Source organism: Falco cherrug, chromosome 12 (assembly GCF_023634085.1).
Source record: "Falco cherrug isolate bFalChe1 chromosome 12, bFalChe1.pri, whole genome shotgun sequence".
Lineage (NCBI taxonomy): Eukaryota > Metazoa > Chordata > Aves > Falconiformes > Falconidae > Falco > Falco cherrug.
Genome location: NC_073708.1, coordinates 28130592 through 28154873, shown reverse-complemented (window position 1 = coordinate 28154873; position 24282 = coordinate 28130592). Strand labels below are relative to the sequence as shown.

The following is a 24282-nucleotide window of genomic DNA, read 5'->3' as shown; positions in this document are numbered from 1 at the left end:
ATTTTATTTTTGTATAATGTGCCATCATATTAAGAGCTTTACTGATGGCTCTTCAGAGGCATGAAGGTTTGTGTGCAGTAGAGGAATGACTTGCTCTTATGCCTGACAAGCTGTGTGCACAGTATCACGCATACCAAAAAACATACAGCCATCTACTGACTGTAGACGACACTATTCTTTATTCATTTGCCAAATCTTAAACTGTGCTACAGACTAACACCCAGATTTTGACAACTTCTATGTGAGTAAATCTATCCATACAGATTAGTTGGTAAACCAACATAAAAAAAAGGTACTTCACCCTGTATTAGCCAGTCCACACTGCACAAATTTAGAAACAGTGTTTTGAAACGAGGAGGGAGAAGGGAAGCAAGCAACCATTCTGACTATGCCAAGAAGTTACCAAAAGAACAAAGAACACCCAGCGTAACAAGTTACCAAAAAGAAACTAATAGGCAGAAAGTGGAATCCTCTCAACCAAGAAACTTTTGACAGTCCCTCAAACTACTCAAGTTCAAATTACACCGAAACCGTATGAAATTAGTATTATATTTCCTTGTTGAAAACAGAATTCTCTGTACAGCTAGCAGCCAACACATTTGTTTCAGCAAATGGTCTAGCATGCTCAGTTAAAAAATTCTGGAGGTCAGGTTTCATATACCAAAACTGCATGAACTATACATAAAATTTCTGCTGAAGATACCACACACAGAAATATAGTTTATGGTGCAAGTTATCTGTATGCTGCATCAAAATGCTGATTTTTATTTCAGTCATCAGTCTATGACTACTAATATGTAAGACTGGTATTTTTAGTGATGAGCTAAAGATAAAATGCCATTTTTAAATTTCAGCCTCTTAGCACTAAAGGAAAAGCTGATTAAAACATGTAGTGTTACAACTGAGCAGACAGGCATAACAAACACAGAGTGAGAATTGTGGCCTAAGAAGTTTTATTAGAAAGTTAAAACTTCAATCCATGTAAAGAGAAAACCGTAAGACTAAGTATAGCGTCAAGCTGACATAGCACAGAGTTGAAACATGAAAATAATTTTGGAAAGCACAGGTACTTAAGGCTGTAGCACTTCACCAGATTGCTCCTGGTTTGTATAAAGACAGTTTAATAACCTACTGAGCAAATTTACTAGCCTGTGTTATATGAGATTACGTTAAGGACTGTAAATGCTCACATAAGTTTCAGATTGAAACTCAAAAGATAATGGAAAGTTAAAAATACCAAGACTAGAATTAGCACAGAAAAAGCCACTGTATAAACAGCAACAAAATCAAACAATATTTCAAACCCAGCAGTAATTTAGAAAGACCAGATATAAGAAGGGCAGATTTGTGTAACAAATCCTTATTAATTAATTATCTGGTCACTCAAACACACAGTAGGAGAAAAAAGGGGACCCCACCTCTTTCTTCCCTCCCCTGCCACTTAGCAGAAGCTTCAAAAGAAACAGGTGAGCAGAGTCAATAGAATGGCATTTAACAGTTTGTTAAACATTTAAGTTAGTAAACTGCACATCTCAACTAGCAAGCAGGTTTCCACGAGAAACTTGTATGATATGCTGCTCACGCCTTCATAAACTGACAGGTTGCCTGTAGATACCTCCATCCTTGGATGGCAGAGTTCAAAACTCAACTAGATTTCACTCTAGACAACCTGATCTAACGTAGAAGTTGGTCTCACAGTGAGAAGGGGTTGGGACCAGGTGACTTCCAGAGGTCTTCTCCAGCTGAAATTATGCTGTGAATCTGAAAATATGTATCTTCAAATTACAAAAAAGACTAGGAATCCAGACTATTTTAGATCTTCAGTAATACACTATTTCTTACTGTCAGCACCAATCCAGAGTAACATAACCTGTTTTTCCACTGAATAAATAGATCTATCAGTAAGTAAACTATTTCCCTCAAGTAACGACTACTCCGTGTTCATGCAGGTTTTAAGGAACTAGCAGTTATACTACCAGATGAAATAGCTGCAGAAGCAAGTAATTTATATAACTTCTAGTCTGTCCACCACTTCCCAAAACAATACATTTGTTATCTGACTCCTCCACACAAAGAAACCTCTATCAACAACAACTCTAGAGAAAGAGAAAAGGGCAACATAGCATTCTTTCCCTCATCTCTTGTCACCACCCACAACTACTGGGATGTCCCCTTCAGAATCTACCAAAGGTTTAAAGGCTAGACTCTACAGGGCACATGCCAATCCTAGTATTTGTAGGTAGAAAGGAGAAAACAGGGTCCACTGACCTACCCAATTAGCAGTCTCCCAGTGTGATCTGCATGATATCCAGTAACTTGGAGCAAGCAGACAGGATGGTTATCCTGGGAAACTGTTTATATGCTGGTCTGGGGTTGAGTAAAGAACTCTTTTGCTAGGAATCCTGCAAAATTATTCTTTTCAGATACAACCCTTTTTTTGGAAGGGGTGAACAGGAGGGCAACAACAACATATAAACCAGTTTAAAAAATGTATTAGGAGCCTTATCTCCATTACAGAACTGCTAGCACTAAGGGAGTTTATGTGTTGTTTCCTTGTCCTCCAAATGAGAAGTCATGCACATCACTAATGCATTTATATGCAAAACTTGTCCACACTAAGAAGTAATTTCAGCCTAATTTAAACCAGTTCTTTCAAACTAGGATGGGACAAAAAGACTGCATCATCCTTAGAAGAGTCATACCAGAAAAATAAAATTCAAACTTATTTCTCAAAAAAAAGCATTACAATAATGACCTCTGTGGAAAAAGAACAGTAACAAAGGCACGGAAACAAAGAAATAGACAGAGGCAACAGCAAAGACTTGATGAGCTGTCCTTGTAGATTAGCTTTACTGGTGAAGGAAAAGAGAAAGCTGCATAGACCAGACTTTCTTACCTTTTTGAAGATACTTATGCTATATTCTTCATCTCATTAGGATTCCAAATCCAACAACAAAAAAAACCCACCTTGTGGTAATTAAAGCAGTGAATAAGAATGCTTTCCCTCCATACGCAAACCTCAACAGAAACATATCCCCTGCCTACAGCATATTTGATTTTGTAGAGTGGGACAATGCCTATAAGAACCACCACACAGAAAACTGAAGAAAAATGCCAAATCAACTAGTAAGACACTAAACAATGACACTTTCTTATCTTTTTATTTGTGGCAAAGCTGTATATTTTTTTTTGTCTGCTAGACTTTTAAGCAATATTTAAAGCTTAGAATGTAAATGTCTCAAAATGAGTTTAAAAACAGATGTATGAGTTCTGGAAGGCATATGAGCCTTCCAGACAGTCAGAATATTGCAGTTCCTTAAAAAATATAATTAAAAAAATGATTTTAAAAAAAAAGTAATTTTGCTTTGCACAGCACAAAATACTTAGCAAAGACCATGTAGCTATAGAACTAGGAAAATAGGAGGAGTTAAAAAATACCTAAGTATTTACATACTGATGTAAAATCCTGTCAAAACATATGTTAGAATTCTGAAACCTCACAAACACTAAGTATATCCTGGAGTCCCATCCCTTTACCTATGTAATTTTTTTATGTCAACGTGCTTGTTCATTATCATAATTTGCTAGCAAACTCTGAAAAAGGACAGCACGCCTGTTAACTCCATGCCCTTCCACCAGCACTTGAAACACATCCATATTGATATAGTCTTAATCAAAAAGAATGTGTTCTTAGTTTTATGCAGCATTGGAAAGCCAGCGAGTAACAATATAATATAATCAAGAGAAACATACAAGAATAAGAGATAGAATGAAACTTTGCTTGCACCTTTAGAAATGTTATCAAAAATGCTGGTTAACATGACACCAAACGAACCACTACTAGCAACACGGTTCCACACTTTACACCAGCATAAGTGAAAAAGAAACAAATCAGTTCCCCTGTTTATTGTCACCCTTACTCTGCTCTTTCGAGTCAGCATAAACATTTACCTTGCCATAAAATCAGCTCAATGTGGAAACTAATCCAGGTTAAAACTAAACTCGGAAAGGGAGGGCAGCAGGAAAAGTAGTTTTTAATCTGGGCCAGTTCCGAATCTGGTTCCAAGTTCAGCTATTCTTGCTGCACTGCCTATTCCCTTTTCCTAGGAGAAGCAAGACAGGACTGCTTCAGGCAGCAGTATCAACTCTATTGGTGAAGCCACGGTATAACTCTTCAATATTTAAGCCACCATTGTCACTCTTCACAGCAACCATCCCAGATACGCTTCTTAAAATGCAGTTTTCTTATCCTTCTATTACCCAATTATGAAGCAAACATCTTGTTTAAATTACGGAGGTTTCAAGCTACAGAGCCATTCATATTTTATTTTAATTCCTTTCACTTTTATGTGGTAAGAAACAGCCCACCTTTGCATTGACAGCAATTTCAGTTCCTTTGTCTCCACACTGGGTCCACTTAGAGGCTGAAATAGCTTGGGGCATCACCTTAAGGTTTTTCCTAAGTTTGGGCAGAAAAACCTCTGTAGCCTGCAAGTATTTAAAGACTCTCATGTGGATTATCACTGTCCTATCTACTCAAGAAGCATAAAAGACATCTGATTTGTAGAATACGCAAGTTTCAGCTTGGTATTTTTATTTTTTAAATCAAGTTGATAGTTGTCTTTTATGCAATCCTCAGCAGCCTCTCTAGTTGCCACTCTAAGACACTTACCAAGGTGCTCTAGCAGCACTAGAGCAACAGGAAGGGAAAGTACATTTCAAGACACCGGATTTAAGGAAAGAATGAGTGTGAAAGCTTTAGCTAACAGGAGGGGGGGGGGGCAAAAAAAAACCAAAAAGCAAAGCCCATCCCTCCGGCTCAGGGTGAGCATGACTCCTACAGATGGGATCCTAAACACTACCAGAATACAGGCACACATTCAGCCATTTCAAATTTTAGAATTCAGTCAGTGTTTTACTGAACTCCTGTAAGGCATGAGAAGAGTATAGTTACTGGTGGTTTTACAGTAGATTCATATTTTAACAGTGATCATGCACTTATTCAGATCAAAGAAGAAAGTTACGGTGGTTCTAAAAGACATTAATTATCTTCAAGGGGTTTTCACATTTCAGAGCCAAAAAGTAGATGTAGCACTAAGATGCCACCTAAGACAGAGGAGGAAAGCAGGACATTTACACTAAACAAGAATACCAGGAGCACTTCCTGTCTGAATGGGATTGCTGGTTGACGTAAGATCCTGCTGAGGAACAAAAGAAAATTTGAGATTACTTACCACCCTCCTATCTCTGCCCAGACAAACAAGAAATCTAAGTCACCATATACCTTCACCCCATACACACCCTTCCCTTTATCTCTTGCAGGCATGAGACAACTGACATGAGGCCACTGCAAAGCCACTGACTTGGTAATGCCACAACAATACATCTTGGGAGGGGCAAGTGGGAAAACACTGGTGGATTCAGAAAGGTACTTCCAATAAAACCCTCTGAAAATCCACCCCTTAAAGTTTAAAAATCTTGAAAGAGAAGCTGTTTCCGGTTTGTATCCTCTGGAGAAGGCAGGTACCATCAGTGTGGCTGTCTGAGAAGCTTAAATAGGTGAAGATTGGAGAAATGTATTTCTGTGGCTCCCACTTGAACTATGAAGATGTTCAGAATTAAAAAAACACTAACAAAAAAAATACTATCGCACCATCTACTGTTCAAGTTTCCAACAAAGCTACACTAGAACTATGTGTATTTTTAGTAATAACTTTAACATAGAACATATAAAACCACAGCAAGTAGAACAAAAGACTTCAGTTTCAAAATTTCAACATTCAGAAAAATTAAATTGCAAGTGTATCTGAAACATTTCCTCCCTATTGTTTTTTCACTTGGATACAACATTACTAACTGTCAGCCCTCTGGACAGCTACTGTCCCTTTACTCATTCTGTATATTTATGACTCAGTTGTTCCTCAGTTCCTTGCCTGTAGCTCATTCTTGCAAGTTTAGGTTTGTTGCAGGGCAGGGGAAAGCGTGTTTAACTCTTTTTAAGTGTTTCAACAACACTTCCATTTTAAGGACTGAAGGACAACACAGTAAAACATTTAGGCAAAATCAAAATTAGCAAGCCTAATCAGACTACAGAACACCCAGACATCACTTCACCTCTCCACCACCTGGCATTAATCCCTTATCCCTTCTGATTTGGTTCACACAGCACACAGACCACCCAGGCTTCAGTACACCTTCCCGTGTCTAACGGACACCTGTGCTTGACACTGGGGAGAAAACTTAATCAAAGCCCGTCTTTCCAAACGGGAACACTCCGGCACCTGAATGGGCAGATTGAAAGCAGCATAAAAACCTGAAAAAAAAGACTCTGAAAAGACATTTTGGACAAAAACAGATGCATGTTTATGTGCCAGATAACCATGTTTCTGTCTACGACATGAACTAAGGACCTAAGAAAATACCGTTACAGAAAATAATCTGCTACAGCCCACAAACACCCATCCACGCCCGCTGAGCCAATAATCCTCCCGAAGAACTCATTTGACTTTATTGCCCAAATAAAAAGGAAAGCCGAAGGACTTCATGTGCGCGAAGTGGCGTTTTGTTTTAAATACTAATGGGCGCCCAGGCGTGTCTGTACACAAGAGGCTGAAAGCGGCTCCCGTAACGGGCTGAACGCGTCCCCCGGGGCGCCCCGAACCCCGGCGGCCCTCCCGCGCCCCAGGCCCCGCTCCCGGGGGCTGCCCAACGCCCCCCCCCCCCCCCGCCGGCGGCCGCCCGGGCGGGGCAGGGGCCAGACCCCCCGGCCGCCGCGGGGAGGGGGCAGCGCGCTGCTTCCAGTCAAGGAGGCGCCGCGGGGAGGGGATCTGCCCGCCGGGGTGGGGCGAGGCGGCACCCGGCAGCCCCAACACTGCCCCCCGCCCCGCTTCCCTCCCCCGTACTCACACCGGCCATCCCTCCGCGCCGTGTGGTGAGGCGTGAGGAGCGGCGGGGCGGGGCGGAGAGGGGCGGGGAAGGAAGGCCGGGCCCCGCCGCCCGCATCACGAATAAGGCGGCCGCCGATTGGTGGGCGAGCGGGGCGCGCCCCTCCCGCCGGGAAATGGCGGCCCCGATGGGAGGGGAGGCTGGCGGCCTCAGAGCCGCGCGTCCTGTCACGGCAACAAAAAGCCGCTGTGCGGAGCCCCGCGGCGGCTCCGGGGTCACTCCCTCACAGGCACGGCTGGCCTCAGCAGCAGGAGGCTTAGCCCCGCGGGCGCGCTCCCGCCCGGAGCCCCCCAGGCCGCAGCGAGCGCGTCCCGCCGGCGAGGGACGAGAGCCCGCAGAGCAGTCGCTGAGACCCTTCTTAACTTGTCAAAGAAACGTATTTTGCAAGGAGGTGCGGCCCTCTTTCCTTCTGAAACGGCTGTCTGCTCAGCAGCTCACGTCAAGGAAGACGGTGAGCCTTGGCAGTTCATTAAGTAGGGTGTAAGTGAAGGGTATTCCAGCTGGTCTAAAAATAAGGGCCTCTGAAACAGAAAGGGTAGTGACAGGCACAGGGAGGGTTCCTCAAAATGAACGGTGAACAGTGGCCCACAAGGTATTACGCTCAGTGGTGCGCTTATCTAAGAGGGATGAGGATATGTTCTTAGCAATCAGTTCTAGATCCTTAATTGTTCCTTCAAATGTTACTAGATAAATCATTAACTTGGGCTTTTTTTTTACCTAAATATGTCTGCCTTACTTGATAAACTCTTGGAACATTTACCTGTTACATAACAGGCAGCAGTTCTGTTATTACCTACAATCCTGAAAATCTACATCTACCAATAAAACTACAATCACAATTTGTAGAGAGCGTGGAGATGTTTATTTTAATAAAACCACGGTATATTCTGGTGTTTCGTTTCTGTATGCTGTATCTCCATGCCATAAAAAGTCTCCCGGGTGGAGAAAACAACTTTTATTTCGTTTCATTTCAAACCCTAAATAGGACAGCTCACTTTCACCTATTCACTTTCTCCAAGCTGAGGATGGCGAACGAGGCAAGCCTTGGGAGGGAGCTCAGCCCTTCTACATCCATATGGTGCTCTCTAGATAATCTCTGTCTCCTCACATCCAGTGCAGGGCAGAGTTTTTCAGTCTGTGTTCAGCTACTGTGTCCAGATGGAGAGATTACTTCTAAAATATCCGTGACGCGTTTCTAGGGATACAAAGCTGATTGTCAAACTTGAATTTTTATCCAGGGATCTGCTATTCACTGGAAAATTTGTAGTGGTCTTTTATAAGTAAAAAAAGGTTGAAAACCGCTGTTTAGCAGGAAATTAAGGTAAATTGACTGAGATTTCACAAGTACCTGAAGTTGGATGGGATAAATTCAGGCTTGTTCTAATTCTTTAGATTGGGCAAATGTCATCTCTATCAGTCTTGATAAGCTTCTCTTTCTGTGGTATCAGGGATTTTAATTTATCTTCACACAGTCTCAACTGTGAAAAGACCTAATTCTCTTGCTGTATTCCAAAAGCATACCAAATCTTTATTCAACACAAATAGTGAAAACCTGTTACAAGGTTTCTACACTGTTATCAGATACTTTCGTGGTGCAAACCAAATATGAGAAAATCCCTTTCATTAAGGGTTTCTTGCCAGAGCAAAGATAAAGGCTTAGCAAGTCTTATAGACATGTCCAAATCTAGAATATCACCAGAAACTGATCTCAGATAACTAGTGCTAAGAACCATCCTCAGACCAATTATTGGTTTTTAGAACCGAAAAGCTACCGAAACCCAGCTTACACAGTGGATTCAAACATTAGCTATGTACCATTTTTGTCATCGAGAAAGAGGTTCAATGCTGCTGTCTCATTTCAATTTCAAAATTAGGTGGTGTACAAGCACACAACAGGCTTGACCCAAAAAGGACTAACTCCTAGTTTAAAAAAACACAACCAAACAAAACCCAAACCACTAAATGTACAACAATAAGTCAGGAACCACCAATTAAAAATATGAGTTAATAAAGGGAAGTCTTATACTGACTTTTCCTGATAGTAAGACAAGAAAATATTAACAGAAAGACTTGAACCTAACCTCAGGTACCTGTACCAATGTCTTACTGTATCTGACTGTATGGGCTGCAGAATGACCAGGTGTTATACAGGATTTGTTTGATATTAGCAGTCATGCCATTGTATTTCATTGCTTCAAAAAAAAGAAAGTAAAAACAAGTTAAAAGTGAAAGTAAAACTTGCCTGAAGCTGGAGTGTATGGCGGAGAATGGTGTCCTCTAAAGCATGAATCCACTTCTCCCTCTCATCAGCATCTCGAGCTGAAAAAGTATTCAAAAGATATTATTAAATTATATGCAGTCTTACGTACTAAAAAGTCATAAGCCAACACATCTGATGTCCTTACTAAATATGGAAGTTAAACCATATTTTTTTTTGTTAAGTCACCAAGAACATAATTCCACAATTGTCTTAATATCCTGTTTATTCTTCTGTGGTTACAGGTCTGTTACATTATTATGTTAATTTACTCAGTGGTACTGGAGAGATGTTTTGAATAATTATGCGTGCAAAAAGCTGTTAAGCTTTGGTAGAAACTTTGTTCTACTAATGACTCTGAATTATATATCAAAAAGAAAATAATTGTAAGTGTAAGAATATGACAAATACAAGAACAGTTCTGCATTATTGCTATTTGTAACTCTCTCTTGTTCATCTTTAGGGGCATACATGCAAAGAGAGTTTGCACAGACATTCCTCATTTAATTTATTAAGTAATTTTTAAATTTTCTTAGTTACAACAAGCTGTTCAACCTGTAATAAATTATCCAGTAATTCTACTTCAGTGTGGACATAGTAACTTTGAATAAGTTAGTCTTTCTGGTATGGATTCCTAAGACAGGACAAAGACCTCTTACAGATCACCAGTGTGAATAATGAAGCGCAACAAATAATGAAGTATATAATAAACATTTTTTAAACTCTCAAACTGATTAGAACATGAATCATATGTAAACAACAGCACACAATAATATTGTCATACTTCTGCAACAGACCACCATACAGTTTTAATTAAGAATCCAAGTCAGGATGTAATGACCAAAGAAGATGATTATGCTTCTCAGTTGCAGATGGTGATAGTTAAGAAAGCAATCTATTAAGTCATGATTAAAGGAGGCAGTGGATGGTTTTCAGGACTCAGGGGACAACGAAGAGAAAAGGAGCTGGAGAAGGAAGATTAAGAACAGATCAAAACAGGTAGGGACTATCATCACACACACCCCCTTCCCCCCACCGATACTGCTTTTCTTCGCTAGTTTGAAAAGAGTTCTTTGCTGAGATTTAAAGAGTGTTTAAAAAGCAAACAGCTGACCGAGCCAGTGGACTCTTGGTGAAGAAAGAAGAGAAAAATCCAGAGGGCATTAAATAAACTGTAAACAAACTGGCCCATATACAGGTTTAGAATAGTTATTGACAATTGTTTCTAGTTCCTCATTCAAGTGGAAGGTATTTAAAAGCAACAGGAAGCCTGCTAAAACCAAGGAAAGCTTAAGTGAGCTAGCACCTATTATGAATCGGAGAACTAAGATTCTTATCTGACTTATTTGTTATGGAGTTCAGAGGAAATATCTGTAAGTTATTATACTGAAATGTTCCCTTCAGCCTCAAAATGCTTTGTTTTCAATGTTCCCTTTCTCGCCCTTATGTTTCCATTGTTTTTAATCTTTGGTATTCTGCAGCACAAACCCATCTGTACTCAAAACCACCACAGGTTTTCCAAAGATGTTAAATAAACCCTCCTTCAGGAAATTATTTATGATTTGTTCACACATCCATTCCCATCAAGGCTATTTCATTGGCCAGAGGAAAGGATTAGAGAAGGAGAATCAGAAATCTCCCTGCCTTTAGGAGGAAGAAGCTGTAGGTTTTTCTAGACTCCCCAAAGAAAACTCCATCAATATCAACATAAATATACTGCATTGTTTACTTCAGTATATATACGCTATTTATGTCAAATTAGCAAAACCATCAGAAAAGAATTGGCAATTTTTGTGTTTGTGAGAAATATGCAGAATGTCTTTTAAACACAGAAACTTGCTCTGAGTCTAACTGATGAGGTGGCCTCACAAAGTAGTGGGGCAAAACTTCCATTACATGCAAAGTAAAAGTAAAAGCCCAGTTTGAAATGTAGCTAGTTTTTTTTTTTAAAAAAAATACATATTTTCCCAGATATTACAAGTCAATCCCTATTCATTATTCTTTTAAAATAGTAAAGTGTGATCAATCGCCCCAGGGATTCTGGTAATGTTACCATTAATCTGCACAAACTAAAACTAGACATAAGGGAAAGTGACTACCCAAAGTGCTCTCATATGCACAAAGGAAGTCTGTAAGAAGAAGTTAAAGTAATTAAACGTTACTTGGAACAGCAGGTAAGTAACTTTCCTGCAGGAACTGCAGCAAATACTAAAAAGCTGTGTTTTGCCATCTGTAATACTCTCCAAAACTCATTAGAAAGAATTTCTAACTTAGAGGGGTTCTTCCTACTAGTTCTCTGTATTTTAATGGAAAAGCTGAAGCAGGTGCTGAGGACAAGTTTATAATGCCGTGAAACCAGACACGATGAAGGTACAGAAACCAAATGAACTCTGCCCAGATGACTACATTAAGCTAAATACATTTTGCAATATGCAAAATATAGTTTTTCTTTTCACGTTATGTACACATATGCACACGAACACCCAGTTCTTTTTTCACAGCATAGCTTACACTTTAGCACTAATTTCAATTACTGAATTAGTCAATTAGAATTGGATATCTTTTCCTCTGATCATAGTTTTAATGCTTATTAACTTCTTTGGTTCTGCTTATCAAGAACAGGCCCCTTTGCCTAGTCCCGACAGACATATTAATCAAGCTTACGCTTCTTACACCAGTCACCCCTGAACAGTAATCATATAAAGTTACTTGTGTCACTAATCTATCAGTACTTCAAATGTATCAATGCGTCAACTTTTCAAAGGTCTGTTCAAAGTGCGGGTGGTTAACGTATTTCAACATATGTAAGGTTTCTCGAGTTTGTTGTCTGAGTTTTGGTGGGTTTTTTTAATCGACCATCTCCCAGCCCCAAAGAACATCTTACAGGGGAACTGGGGTACAAGTCGCTGAGGAGCTACTAAGTAATTCACGGGCTACAAAAATCCCATGGTTCAAGTTTTTTGCCCACAATTATTTAAACTAAAAAAGGAACAATTAAGCTGTAGACCAGCGAATTAATCCTTGTACTGCGACAGACTTCCTATGACCTTCCATGCTGCCAGCAACGAGAGGTCACTGTATTAGTTAAATGCTAATCTCAATATACAGCAGCCCATTAATAAAGGTTATCGCATCAAGACTTGTATATGAACCACTAAAGGAACAGAGAAGGCTTACAGCAGCAGGGAAGACCCAGAAACCACCCACTCAGTACAGTTCAAAAACTGAACTGACTTTCCCGTGCTCATAAATAAACTAAACTTTTGAAGCTTCTATTCCTCTAATAGCCCTTTCATCCCTCTTTCTACCACAGCTGAGCAGGAGGAATAGAAGCTGTATTTTTTCCTCATATACTAGACATTGCAAACTTACGGCATGCAATGATCAATCCTTAGGTAGAACGTATGAATCTCATCAATCCTGCTACTAAGACAAAGTTCTTGGCCATGACAGATCCAGGAATGCTGCCATGAGAGGACTGCTTACTGCACGGAAACACACTGCATTGTAACCTTTTAAGCACTCTGTTCAGGACACTGGTTTAACTTTCAGACCATCTATCATCAACAGCAGATCCTCCTGGCTCTCCTCCATACTCTCTTTTAAGAAGACCATGGAGAAAACAGTCGGATGCAGTTTTTAGTAAAGCAAGCTGTGAGAAAAGTTATATTAAATCTAATCAAAATGGCTGCTGTGAGATTAGGTGCAAGGAAAAGCTCCCTAATGGTAAAAGCAATTTAGAACTGAACAGCTGCCAAAAGATCACTGATGAAAAAAAAAAAAATCAATGGGAACATTCAAAAAAGAGATTAGCCAACACACTCAGAAAAAATTTATGGGAAAAATCTACGCACAATGGTCAGAGATCATTATCCACTCATATGTATGGAAAGCTAGATATCCAGGCCTTTTTTTATCTAAAGAGGGCAACTCTGGCCAAAGAAAAAGCTCTAATATCTTTTCAGCTAAAAAGCTTGTGATGCACACTACATAATATCCACTCTGTATCAGCAAATGCTGGAGGCTTTCTTCAGCAGATAGGAGACAAGAATGTTTTGCTCGTTAGTCCTGTGTCTCAAGTACCCTGAAATCACTCCAACTTTTTTCATGATTTGATCAGGCTCCATTTTAAAGTTAATCCCTTCCCCAGTTCCTATGGGAAAGCTACTCCAGAATTTCTTTCTGCCAACATATTTGCGATATGGCAATTATTACCTAGTCCAAGGAATTTCACTAGTATCTGTGCTTATATGAAAATGGAGGAATGATACCTGGTCCCTCCTGACACAAAACTAGAAAGAGGAAGAGCAGGGGGCAAGAGACAACATCAAGTTACTGTTTCCTAGGCTGACTCCAGAATCAGTATTCCAACAAACAAATAAGAAATACCGAGACATCTACATGGCACTTAAAAAACATAAAGGTGTTACTTCAGCTGTTCATAAGTGATTCAATTTTTTTATACTAATTAGAAAAAGAAATTAAATAGAGAAGCCCACTACACTACACAAATATTCACTGTGGATCTTAGTCTGAGGGGTTAATGCAACAGCTACCTTGTCAGCTGAAATTCAAGATGGACCAGAGCATCAGCTATCCACGAAAATATCAATGCTGTCTGCAGCTGAAAGAACATTAACAGTCTCTGCACTTTCCTCTATTTCAAGTGCCAGAATCATTAACTCAGTTTTTACTGCAATTTAACAGTGAATATTTTTGCACACAGACCCAACTACATACCCATAGAGTTATATGCCCAATGCTTTAAGCAAGAGGTGAATCATTAATGGCTGAAACACCGCAAATTTACTGTGATTATGTCAGTTAAGCTATTTTTACATTTTTCTAGTAGAATTAGTTTTTATGAACTAGATTACAATTTGTTCCTATATGCTTAACCTTTCACTCCTTTGTGTCTACAGTGCATCCTTCAAAAGGTACCTGTATAATTTATTATGACATCTCAGGCATGTCTGAGATAACCACGGGGTACTTAACACAATCACAGTCCTATTTATGACTAGGTCAGAGAAGCACACTTGAGAAATATGTAATTGCGTTACAGTGAGATTTAATATGATAATAGTATTTTTGAAGTCGTGCATTTTTTGTGATCTGTCTGGTTGGGCTTATTTGCCAGATATTTTAACATCCATTATATACTAGAAAAATGTATGAAGTCTTTCCTAGAGGAGGTACAAAGAAAGAAAAGCAATTATTTTACCAAGGACAAAATTATGGAATGAAAAAAGTACTGAAGACAAGAATCATTGCTTCTACTGAGGAATTTCTGTAATTCAGAAGAATGATGTTTTACAACTCCTAAAATAGTCCCTTATCTCTGAATTTCCCAAACTGCCAAGTCAGATACGGCAGAGATTTGTAAAAGTTCTATTCCATGAGGATAAGAAGGCAAATGAAATGCAACTACATTAAATGCTCCCAGCCTCTAATAATTTCTCAAATAGAGAATAAATTTTGTAATTTAGAGTTTCTATAGTATTTGCTTTGTTGTGAAGAGATTATATGTATTTATATAATGTACACCAAATGCTAGAGTACAACATAAAACAGATTACTTTTTCTAGCCTAAGCTTGATGGCATCTAAAGATTAGATATAAACAAGTTTAACAACTCTGCTCCACAGTACAGCATTTACCACCAGCATTTCTAGGTCATGCACAGCAGTACTTGGAAGACAGAATATAAAAAACATATCACTTCAGAATTAGCATACTGGTGTTTTTCTTTTTTCCTGTGTGCATCTACATGGGCACTAGGATGAAAGAAAAGCCTCAAGAATTAGTTAAAAAAGTCACTGGATTACTTATAAATACACCATATTGTCACAAAATGAAATGCATATTTTATTTTCATTCACTGTGACCTACTTACAGGCAGAACTCAGTAAAAAAAAAAAAGTCTATTACACCCACAGAGTCAATAGAGTCAATTATGCAGCCTTCATTCTGACATAACTTTCACCGATTTTTATGCAAAATTCCTGTATTTTCTCAGCCAAGTGCAGAACTGACGTAGCATCTTTACACACAAATAACCAGATGATAGAGGTGAAATTCTGACTGTATTGAGATCGATAGGATTTTTTGCCACGGATCTCAATGGAGAGAGATTTTATCAGTAGTGTCTAATAAGGTGGAAAAGCCAAACATCAAAGGGCTGTTCTGTGGCTAAACAAATAACTTTTTAAAGTCACTGAAGGCCTTTCAAACCATGGGAAAACATGTAAGATGAAGCAGGGTTTCATACAAACCTACCAAAACACTATCGTTTCATTGCTTGTAAATACTCTTCTAACACATGCAGCTCCTGCATCTGTCAGTAGGTTGAACATAGTCTCAGTACCGTATTTCCTCTATATCATAATTTTGGAGTTGTCACAATCATTATTCTCCTTTCCACTAATCTCCCTCCTGGTGCCATTCTCCACCTACACATATAAATCAACCCTCCTTTCGTTGATCTCCCTGTACCTACAGAAGACTCCTGTGCAGTCACAAGACAGAAAGTCTAATCTTGGCCAAAGAAAAAGCATCAAATGGTCTCCTGTGTACAATGTATTAGTAAGATTAATCTGTGATCTTGAGAAACCAACTAAACTCCTGTTTCACTGTTACCTATGCTCAAAAGCATTTTTAGCAAGCTTTACAATCAGCCCATAAACATATCTTCAGGTGGAAACTTGTGTGACAAAGGAGACACATGATCAAGATGCTATTAGTTCTCTCTGGGAATTCATACACAATGTATAATTTTGTAATTAAACATTTTTGAATGTGGGACAATCTGCAATTATCTGGGTTTTCACCAGAGAATGCCAATATTTAAATATTATAACACTAAGTAATAGTTTGTATAGTATAGTCTGTGGAAATGGCTTTCAAGGTATGTTTGCATTTTAAAAGTCACTGCAGATCATGTTGGACTAGCTCAGAAACTACTAGTTCAAGGCTTGAACTAAAAAAAAATATCAAAATAGAAGAACAAAAATATAACCATTTTCATTAGTCGATAACATACCTCTCAATTTAACAGGTCAAACTCAAGTTTATTGCTACTTGGAATTTCGTGTTAAAACAGAAGGAAAAGAGTGTTGAACTTCTCAGTATCCCTCCCCTCCTTATAGTGAGACCTCTTCTGGCCATTTCTCCCCTTCCAAAATAGTTGCCATATATCATATATACAGTTGAGATAATATATTCATGTTGATGCCAAAATAACAAGCAATAAATATAGTGTATCTTCCAGAGCAAGGAAAAAAGAAAACACATCACACAAATACTGTTTCAAGGTATTTCCTTTGCTACTCTCAAGTTTAACATACATTTTAAAATCTCTACTTCAACCTCAAGAAATGGAAAACCAAGATGTGTTTATATATGACCATAAAAATTAAGTGCAGATAGCCTCATGGTATGATTAGAAAACAGACAATTATAACACAGGATGCAACGAGTGCAAGAAGGAACTGCGTGCAACAGCAAAAGCACAACCACCCACCACTCCTTGTGCTCTGGCTACAAGATCCAACTACTCAAAATATTAGTATGACACATTAATAGCAAAAAGGAGAAAGATGGAAGAGAGAAGAAGACAGAAAAATCATACTGCAAAATCTAAACCTAGTTCTGGTTCACAGAGGATTTTTTGCAGTTTTGCCAGTCAGGAGAGGACAAGATGCAGCCCAGAACTTTGTGCAGCACAGACCTGGTCAGCTAAAGGGAGGAGGAAAGGTAGCTCAGCTCTGATGTAAATGTATGAAGAGACAAGGCTGAAAGATTTACTCTTAACGTAGCTGCTCACGCTCCTCTGCAATATAAAAGCACCATTGAGAGCATAGCATAGAGGAATTCACTGTTTCAGCATCACCAGAACCCCAAAAGGCCATGAAAAATTTAGCTTAGGATAAACGATGCGGTCACAGCAGTTATAAACATCACTGAGGAAAGCAGGACAGACCTAAAATTTCTACATCTTGATTTCACCAAAATCTCTCTATAGACATTTTTCAATATAAAATTTAAAAAGCTCTCAAAACTTTTTGGGGAAAAGGCTGCAATTTATGAATCATTATTTAAACTGGGTAATCTGATAGACTAAAGTGCCTCTTTATACCACAAGGGCAATCAGCTTCCTGTCATCTATTTGGTGGACAATGTTGAGGTTTTATAGAAGACTAGATTTTGACTATTTCCCCAAGTAGCTGTGAAACACAGGTCTAAAACCATTATACTTAATCTTGATACTTAATACGAACACTTAAAATCTCAAATTCTGATATGCTCAGCAGCTAAGGCCTTTGTGGGCCCCAGTATATCCTTAGTAATAGCCATGTCCCACACCAACAAAAATTCCCTGCTTTTATAACATTAAGACAACCTCTTGCTGTGCATATCTCCCTCTTTTCTCAGCTGGGATGGATGGTAAGCAGACACAAATCATGCTAGAAACTGGGGCAGGATGGGGAAGAAGGAGAAATCTACCTTTACCGGCTGACAGCTTTCACGGAATAGGAGAATAAGTTGCACAGCAACATTCATGCTTCATTTCTCAAGATACTTTTGTGGCAGGAATAGGAAAGTAAAGACAAAAGGTAAAGCAAAATCATCTCAGATCAATGCACTGGACTGCTTCCAATCTTTCAGTCCTTTATTACATGAAACAGTGGAGACAAGACTGATTTTCCTTCCAAGGAACTGTGCTGCAGGCTGTAAAAATAAGAGCTGGGTTTTCAGGTAGGAGTTTAAAAATCTAAATTCTTCTTTCTGCATACAGTGTGTGTTTAATGAAGTATTTGAGTCCAAATAAAAGCCATTATTCCTTCAGGTTAGACAGCAATTCAAATATCAAGAAGGTAACAATACCCTTGCTGGACTATCCTGAACATCACGTTCCCACTATTGAATTTAAGCCAAGAGCATGCTAGTGAGCAGAAAGAGCAGCTAAGTGCTATGAAGGGTAGAAGAACCGACTTTCCAAATAGAAAGAGCTTATAGCTAGGTGATGATATGAAGATGTTAAAAGAAATTTAACAACAAAACCAACAACCAAACCAAAAAAAAAACCCACAGTGCTTGAAGGTTATGGAACATTTAGAACAGAGACAAGTATTACATTAAGAAAAAATACATTACCAAGAGCGAGCTTCCTGACAGGAAGGTACATTAGACTGAGAGTATTATCCCAAATGTCTTGCAATGACTTGAATGGATTTTTACATCTAATCTGAACAAACCCATGAGGGAGTGCTTTGAGATCTACCTAATTCAGAAGCCTTAGAATCAAGCCATGGCATTGGATATATGGTATGACCAAACAAGGACCAACCACGAGACGGAATACATTACTTTTAAACCTATCTTAAAATTTCGGTGGACATTCTACTCCTCCCTTCCTCCTCTAGTGTGATACAGCAGTACAATAAAGGGAATAATCTTCTGGGCACTCTGGCAGAGCTGAAGTTAAGCTGACAGTAAAACCAAAACTGCTGTTGGTTTTATTGCCCATATTTATTCAGTTCACTTCTTTCCTTTATACCCAGGCATGACATATATGGATACTGTTTGATATGTATGTAGTCATCATTCAAAGCCTACATTTTGTTTGTAATAAAAACTTTTTAACTTTTACTAATGTTCAATACAGGGATGGCCACTAGGAAGCACAGCTGCAAACAGGATAGAGGAAGACTGTCACAGGCGGCAACAAAATATGAACTACACACTGGGAAGACTTAGAATTTACCAAGATCCAGTGACTGGCAAATCTTAGTGGGAGATGCTAGAGGTTTAGTGCTTCAGAAATTCAGTTACACACATACATACACATACAGGAACAACAAACATGTGAGAAGTTGTTCAGACATCTTTAAATGACTCATTTGCCCTTCATCTCATTACCTATATCTCTAGAGTTTTAGACAGATGCACAATTTTGAGCAACTGACATTGAGAAGTAATTAATTAATCCAGTATGAAGCTTTTCCTTCTTTTCCCAAATTCAAATTCTATCACTGCCTATCAGCAAAATCTCACTGAGACCAAGAAGATTCAAGTGTTCACCAATCAGTACTTAAAGTCTGAGTACATGAAAGCATTTTTCTTTTGGAGGCTGAAAAAGAAACTGTTCCACTGCAGATGGGACCCTAACGCAGACACAGCTCAGCAGATCCTTGAAATCTTGGAATTTTAAAAGTTCTGTTGTTTTTCCAACTAGGCTCCAGTTTGTTTGGAACCTTAGCTGTCTCTGAGAATGAAGGCAGGCAGTAAGAAGGAAGAGATTGTACCTTTTAAAAATTCGCCATTTCTGCAGCATTCTCTTGTACAAGACTTTTTTTATAAAGGGTGGATATATTTATAGCTATGACTATCTCGCAGAACAAAAGCTCTATCTGGATCGTGTATTTTAAAAACTCTTAGAAAAAAAATGTTAAGAATACTGTAAGTTTTCCTGGATTATTCCCAGAATCTGTTCTATGTATCCTGTGTAGTCTCAGAATACTTTTTATAGTATTTACATTATTACCCATTCACCATTCATGGCTGATAGTGACCTGTATTTCACATAAATTAAAGCCTGTGTAATACTGAATTCATTTAATATAATGGCCAAACATTTTATATATAAATATATATATCTATATGAGATAAGGGCTGCATGAAGTGAGAATACATTTACAGTGACTGTAAGAACTACAGATACAAATCCACAAATCTGTTTTATACCAAAATATCCCAGCACTAATATCTTACCTGTCTTTTTACATTTTCACATTACAGCCACATATATTAATACTGTGCTTGTGTCATTATTATAATTTTCTGGATAGCAGGGATGTTATCTTCATAATATGCTAATAGAAAAAGCATAATACTGAAAATAGTATACAAGATCTTAGTTCGCCACTAAAGGAGCACACATGAATCCTGAACTGGTATGAAATGCACACTAATTGAGATTATAAAGCATGAGACGTTATGTGACAAAACTGGTGTTCAAAAACTATCAATATTACTTAAAGCAGAACACTACTTGTATCAAATAGTACCAGTCTTGGCTTAAGATATCTGACTATCCAAAAGAGAATATAGCATATAAGAAATCACTGCACATAAGGCTTATTAAAAAAGGTATATCTTAGTAACTATAGATCACAGACTTCCAGATTTAGCTGTATCAAATTCTCAAATATTCAGCAGTATTTAGCTTCATAGTACTGAAAGATTGCCGTTAGTATGGCATTCCATTACTACATTAGCAATTAGCTTGCATTGCATCAGTTATCCCTGGAAACAGTAGATTTAAGCATTACTGTGAGCTCAGCATTATGAAGGTATGTTTATGAGGCTTAATGCAGTGAAAAGCCAGAGTACGGAAGCAGCATTTAGGAAGAACTGTAGCACAAGGAATACAGATGCCAGTGACAATATGGTGTACAATTAATGTTTATCATTAGAAATGTTCTCAAAAACACAGCAGTACTAAAGATAACTCCCATTACCAAATCACTGATTTTTAAAACCTGTACAGTACAGTATAGGGTATAGAATGAATTATTCCAGTTTACATAAATTAATATGACTGGTTAAATGCAAATGTGCCTCTTGGAAATGTAGTTTCCAGCTCTATGCAAAGCAATTAAATGATTTAGTCACTACATTTTAGAGGAAAAGCAAAAGGACTAGCAAATGTTAGTTGAAAAATATTTTCATCACACTTCCCTAAGATTTTAACATTCAGAAAAGATAAGTTCTCTAGCCAATATTATCACAGTATTTTGTCCTACTGCTGCAGATAAAATAATTTAAGGAGTACATAACAATTATATAGTACCTTACCCTTTCTACCGGTGAACCATAGCATGCAATGACGAAACATAGCAGTGGCAGATGGCATTGGTGTTAGTAAATGTGAATAAAAGGATAATAGCAGAGAAATGGTGACTGGCAGACAAGACACAGAAATGTAGATGAAATGAATGCAAGCTGGTAAATCTTGAAGCAAAGCTCCACCTTTAAGCCAAATGTTGCCTCTAGTCTCCTCATAATTGAGTATTAAGTTCTATTTGGATACAAATTGCAACCTTCAGACCAGTCTTGATTCTCTTCATACAGAAATGCATAATTGTATCTTGATAACGCAGATCAGAAACGTTTTGCAAGCGAAACCCATAATCAGAAGCCCATTACTTCCTCCCCTTGAGTGATTTATTCTTTACATTTTTAATCTCCAAATCCTGCTAGAGCTACAGTCTCTTTCTAGCACATATGTATCCACTGCAGATGTAAATCCCTGCCTAACCTGCAGCACCCCTGGATCCAGAATGTTCTCAGTGTGCTCGTTCATGCTGTTCTGTTGCCAAACATTTAAAATCATCCATCAAATACAAGTGGAATCTATTATAAGAAAAAAACAATCTCTTCTTTCAGCTCACCCTGAAAATGGAAGGTTTTCTGATCAACAGTTATTGTGAAGGTGCTGTCGTCCTCATCGTCTATACCAATCACAGCTCCCTGTGAAACAAAGAACAAAATCCTGATAAGGCAAGCAGTGACATCAGCAGCATACACTCCAGCACTACACCACTGGAATTTAAACAGCATTGACAAATTAGAAGCAAACTGAACACAGTAAAGAGCAGAACAATTCTGTGTTTACTCACAGGATGCAAGTCAGTTCCTGAATAAATTTTTAGTTGCAGATAAGAACAGTAATTATTTGTAAAACTGTGATTTATTAGATAATACCATGCATCTTTTAATTTTGTAATGGAGGTGGCTTAACACTACAGCATCATTATAGTAAACGGTTTTCTACTACATTCCAACTTATATTTTAAAGAAGAGTGGGGGACAATATTGTGTAAGTACTTTCCATGTATAAAAATACTAATTCATAGATACTCTATAAAAAGAAGCTCTTGACCTGATTTTATCTACCAGTCTATAAAAAAAAAAAAAAAAAAATCATTCTAGCAGAATGAATTTGGCCCATCGTGTCGGGTCACTGGTACCCTGCAAGATCTAATTTTCAGTCCCTAAGTAAATATTAACAGTAAGTCATCAGGATATATCAAAACTAGCTAGCTTTGTCCTCTAATTCCTCATGAATTATTAGAAGGAAATCCAAATAAATTTTAGAGTTAAAGGCCATCTGTGCTTAGCTTTTTAAAAATCTATCCACATCTTCATTTCTGCCCCCCTAAAACACTTAATAAATAACACAGTTTCACCCAGGAGAAGATGACAGTGAAAAAAGAACCATTCCAGGCCTCTGCCAATTCCAACAAATTACAACATTTAGTTCAAAAATCACCAATTAATTTCCTCAGTTTCTCTTCTCCTCCAGGAGCCATGGCATCAGGATCTGTTTTATCTTTCCCCCTCTGACAAAACAGACATCACTGGAAGTAGGACATATTTCTAGGGTAAATTTTGCTCTTACTGTCAGAGTAAACGGCAAGTAACAGTAGTACGAGTGGCTGTGAGTGAATTCCAACAAGTGCTTCCTTTCATTCAGCCAGGTACCATATACCAACTACAGAGCAGGGGGTCAGGTACCTATCAGACCGGCCAAAACATAAGAATTGTTTTGGTACAGACTTAGGGGCAGAAGGATCTGAATCAATCTTATTCACACATATTCTTCCTAGCCCCTGTATGAGGTTTCTGGCCAATGGTACCAGCTCATACATGGCTGGGACGGTCACAGGCACCACAAGACAGTGGAAGGCACAGGTCCTATTTAAGAACAGCACTAACCATATGTAATTCAAGGGCACGTAGCAGGAAAGGATAGCTCCATTCCCTCAACTGCCAAAGATGTACCACTTAACTTCTCCAAAAGAGCATCTTCCATACAGGCTTTGCAAGGACAGTTATGTGATCACTATAAAAGAGGCACCCAAAAAGTGTACCCAAGCCAGTATACTTCTGAATACTTTCAGTGCCAGGACATAACAACAACCAGCCGACTAGCCATTATATTCAGAGACTATCTGGTAACCAAACAGCGTGCCAGCAGCATGACATGATGGGCCAGATTCATTTTTCCAGAATTATTTTTCTTTTTTTTAAATATACCAATAGATAAAGAAAAAAGTTTGGCACTTTAAGTACATGTTTTGCTATGCAATAAATCAGATCACTGCAAGTTGTACAATATCATTCTCCTCACCAGCTATATCAAAAACCTGTAAGTCAGACACCAAGAACATGATGAAGATATTCTCCCCGAAGATTATAGGTAAAACTAACGTAAGGCTAAAAAAGGTCAGACTAGGACAACGAAGTCCTGCCTTTATCCCAAGTGCTGGGAGGGAACTGAGGAGCAGGAAGAGCACAGGGCTGTCTGTGATCGCCACACAATGCTCCATCAAGTGCAGATGCTCTGATCACAACACTGAGGCAAAGGGTCTGAGCCTCAGCATAGAAGATGCTTCTGTTGTCATGCAGATAATACACATAAACAAGCAAAAGAAAAACTAGACTGTGAAAGTTTAAGTGTATATTCCAGAAAACTTCAGCAGGACTTACGCATAGTATAGATGACATAGATTTCTCTATGAATATACCTTGCTAAGTACACTACGACCGTCAAGAAAAGAATCTGAAGATGAAACTTCAGGCCTATGAAACATGTATCAAGAGCAAAAAGGTGAGGAACAAGCTTTTAAAAATCCGTTCAAGAAAAACGGAAGTATTTTAGCCAAATTGCTTAAATTACATGTTTGTTTATGTTCACACTTACAGTTACAAATCAACAATTACTCTAAACAGAAAACCTCTTTGATAGAATTTCAGACTGCAGAAGCCCATCTGTTCAGCTATCAGTATCACTGTCATCTGCCAGAAGAGCTGCTTTACAAAAGCAGAAAAAATAAAGATTCCTTCTTCCATAAAAAATCCCTACACACATTCAGAGAAAGGAGGGAGGAGTCAGCAAACCTTCAGAAAACTCCAAAGGGTTATTTGAGGTGGGAGAGTGGCAGATGGGGGAAGAGAAAGGGATCATTTTATGTTAAACACATATAAAGATGGATCATGCAACATTGAACAGA

At 38.5% G+C, this 24282-nt stretch overlaps 1 protein-coding gene across 3 annotated transcripts in view; it reads right to left on the bottom strand.

Moving 5' to 3' along the window:
• The window catches only part of OSBPL9 (oxysterol binding protein like 9), a 63907-nt gene that overhangs the window by 28528 nt on the left and 11097 nt on the right, over positions 1 to 24282 (bottom strand). For 2 of the 3 annotated variants that reach the window (XM_055724593.1, XM_055724594.1), the window contains exons 3-4: positions 21658 to 21736; positions 9188 to 9264 (exon numbers count right to left, since the gene is read on the bottom strand). In XM_055724593.1, coding sequence (XP_055580568.1) covers positions 9188 to 9264; positions 21658 to 21736 — 156 coding nt within the window. Of the gene's footprint in view, positions 1 to 6906; positions 6984 to 9187; positions 9265 to 21657; positions 21737 to 24282 lie in introns of those variants that run through there. The other variant, XM_055724595.1, reaches the window with a different exon arrangement.